The sequence below is a fragment of the Phacochoerus africanus genome, chromosome 9 (genome assembly GCF_016906955.1).
Source record: "Phacochoerus africanus isolate WHEZ1 chromosome 9, ROS_Pafr_v1, whole genome shotgun sequence".
In the NCBI taxonomy this organism is placed as follows: domain Eukaryota; kingdom Metazoa; phylum Chordata; class Mammalia; order Artiodactyla; family Suidae; genus Phacochoerus; species Phacochoerus africanus.
Genome location: NC_062552.1, coordinates 22,835,572 through 22,837,305, shown reverse-complemented (window position 1 = coordinate 22,837,305; position 1,734 = coordinate 22,835,572). Strand labels below are relative to the sequence as shown.

Here is a 1,734-nt window from a genome sequence, read left to right as displayed (position 1 = left end):
ATTACACATCATAAAAAGGACATACTGAGGCAAGGAGCCAGAAGTAACTCAGAACCAAGAACCACAATTCCATTAACTGAGAGTTTCTTAAAAAGTCTCTGAAAATTTTAGGAGGCTTATTGGGCCCAGATATTTGGAAGAAAGTAGTGGATGGGTTTGGAGGAAAATAGAAAGAACAAAGGAAAAAGAAATAAATGGAAAGGCATGAAACATCTACTTGGTCTTTTATTTTGCAAGCTTATATTTCTTTTGTTGCCCAAATTCAACCATATTAGGGAGCTCTTTAATATAATGACTATTAAATATATTCATTTCTATACTGTATTGTGCCTAAATCAGCACTGTGAAGCAAATAAGCCTTGGTCAATGACTGATGGATGGAACTGAAATCTCAACTTAAACAAAATGCAGTTCTTTATTATTTTAGGGTTTGAAGATTTATCTTCAGATTTTTATGATGAGGCTATTATCTCTTCTCAGATTAAGCAAAAGTCAATCTCTTTAGTTATTCCAAATATCCCAGGTCTTCTTCCTGAGTCTTATTAGTGCCCCCTTTACCTCTTTGTTCCTTAGAGTGTAGATGAGCGGGTTAAGAGTTGGAGTTACAACAGTGTAGAAAAGGGTGAGAAACTTGCCTTGTTCATGAGCATAGTGACTCTTGGGTTGAAGATAGACAGCTGTGACAGTGCCGTAGAAGAGAGAGACCACAAGAAGATGAGAAGTGCAGGTGCCAAATGCTTTCTTCTGTCCTTCAGTTGACTTTACTCTCAGCACAGCCTTAGTAATAGCACCGTAAGAGGAAAGGATAATGACCAAGGGCACCACCAAGAGAACAATACTGGCTATGAATATCTGGATTTCAATGGAGTTGGTATCTGCACTGGAGACTTGAATGAGGGCTGGAACTTCACACACAATGTCATCCACCCTCTGGTGGGAGCAGAAGGGTAACTGGAGGGTAGCAGGAGACTGGATCAGAGACTGAATCAGGCCAGTCCCCCATGCAAGAATGGCCAGCTGCAGACAAAGTTTGGGGTGCATAATAGTGGTATATTGTAGTGGATGACACACTGCCACATAGCGATCCACAGCCATAACCACGAGAAGCACACATTCAGTGGTCCCAAGCCACAAGAAAACATAAAGTTGAATGGCACAGCCAGTGTAACTGATGGTCCTCTCTGGAGCCCGGAAATTAACCAACATCTGTGGAACACAGCTGCTGGTGAAACAAAGATCTAGCAGGGAAAGGTTGGAAAGAAAGTAATACATTGGGATGTGGAGTCTGGGATCCTTAAAGGAGACAAGAATTATGACTGTGTTTCCTGCAGTGGTCAAGCAATAAAAGATCAGAATTACCCAAAAAAGTATCTTCTCCAAATACGGCTTGTCAGAAAAGCCCAGGAGGATGAAATCACTATGGCTGTCATTGCAAATTGTGAGCATAGCTTCTGGAGCAACAGCCTCTTCAGGAATGGTTCAAAACCAGTTGCTCGAAGGCCTGTGATGGTTCCAGTACAGAGACAGGAAGAGGAAGAAGGACAGTATGAATTATTTGATTATTTTTTACTCAAAGGTGAAATTTGGCATCCTTATTTTGGGAAAACAATACAAGATTTAGGGACCTGTTTTAATCTTTGATACTCATCACTCATTTACTCTATTTTTGTCTTCCTCTTTTGCATCTTCATGTGTTGTTTTTTAGAACTCTGAATTATAAGTAACATGTAAAAT

At 40.1% G+C, this 1,734-nt stretch overlaps 1 protein-coding gene across 1 annotated transcript; it reads right to left on the bottom strand.

Moving 5' to 3' along the window:
* Positions 1-501: 501 nt before the first annotated feature.
* Positions 502-1,446, bottom strand: LOC125136560 (olfactory receptor 2H2-like). Its single transcript, XM_047797420.1, has one exon. It carries the CDS (start codon positions 1,444-1,446, stop codon positions 502-504), a length of 945 nt encoding a protein of 314 aa, XP_047653376.1.
* Positions 1,447-1,734: the final 288 nt, after the last annotated feature.

What these genes read in the sequence shown, in the direction of transcription:
- LOC125136560 (XM_047797420.1), bottom strand. Translation starts at nt 1,446, where the DNA reads ATGCTCACAATTTGCAATGACAGCCATAGTGATTTCATCCTCCTGGGC.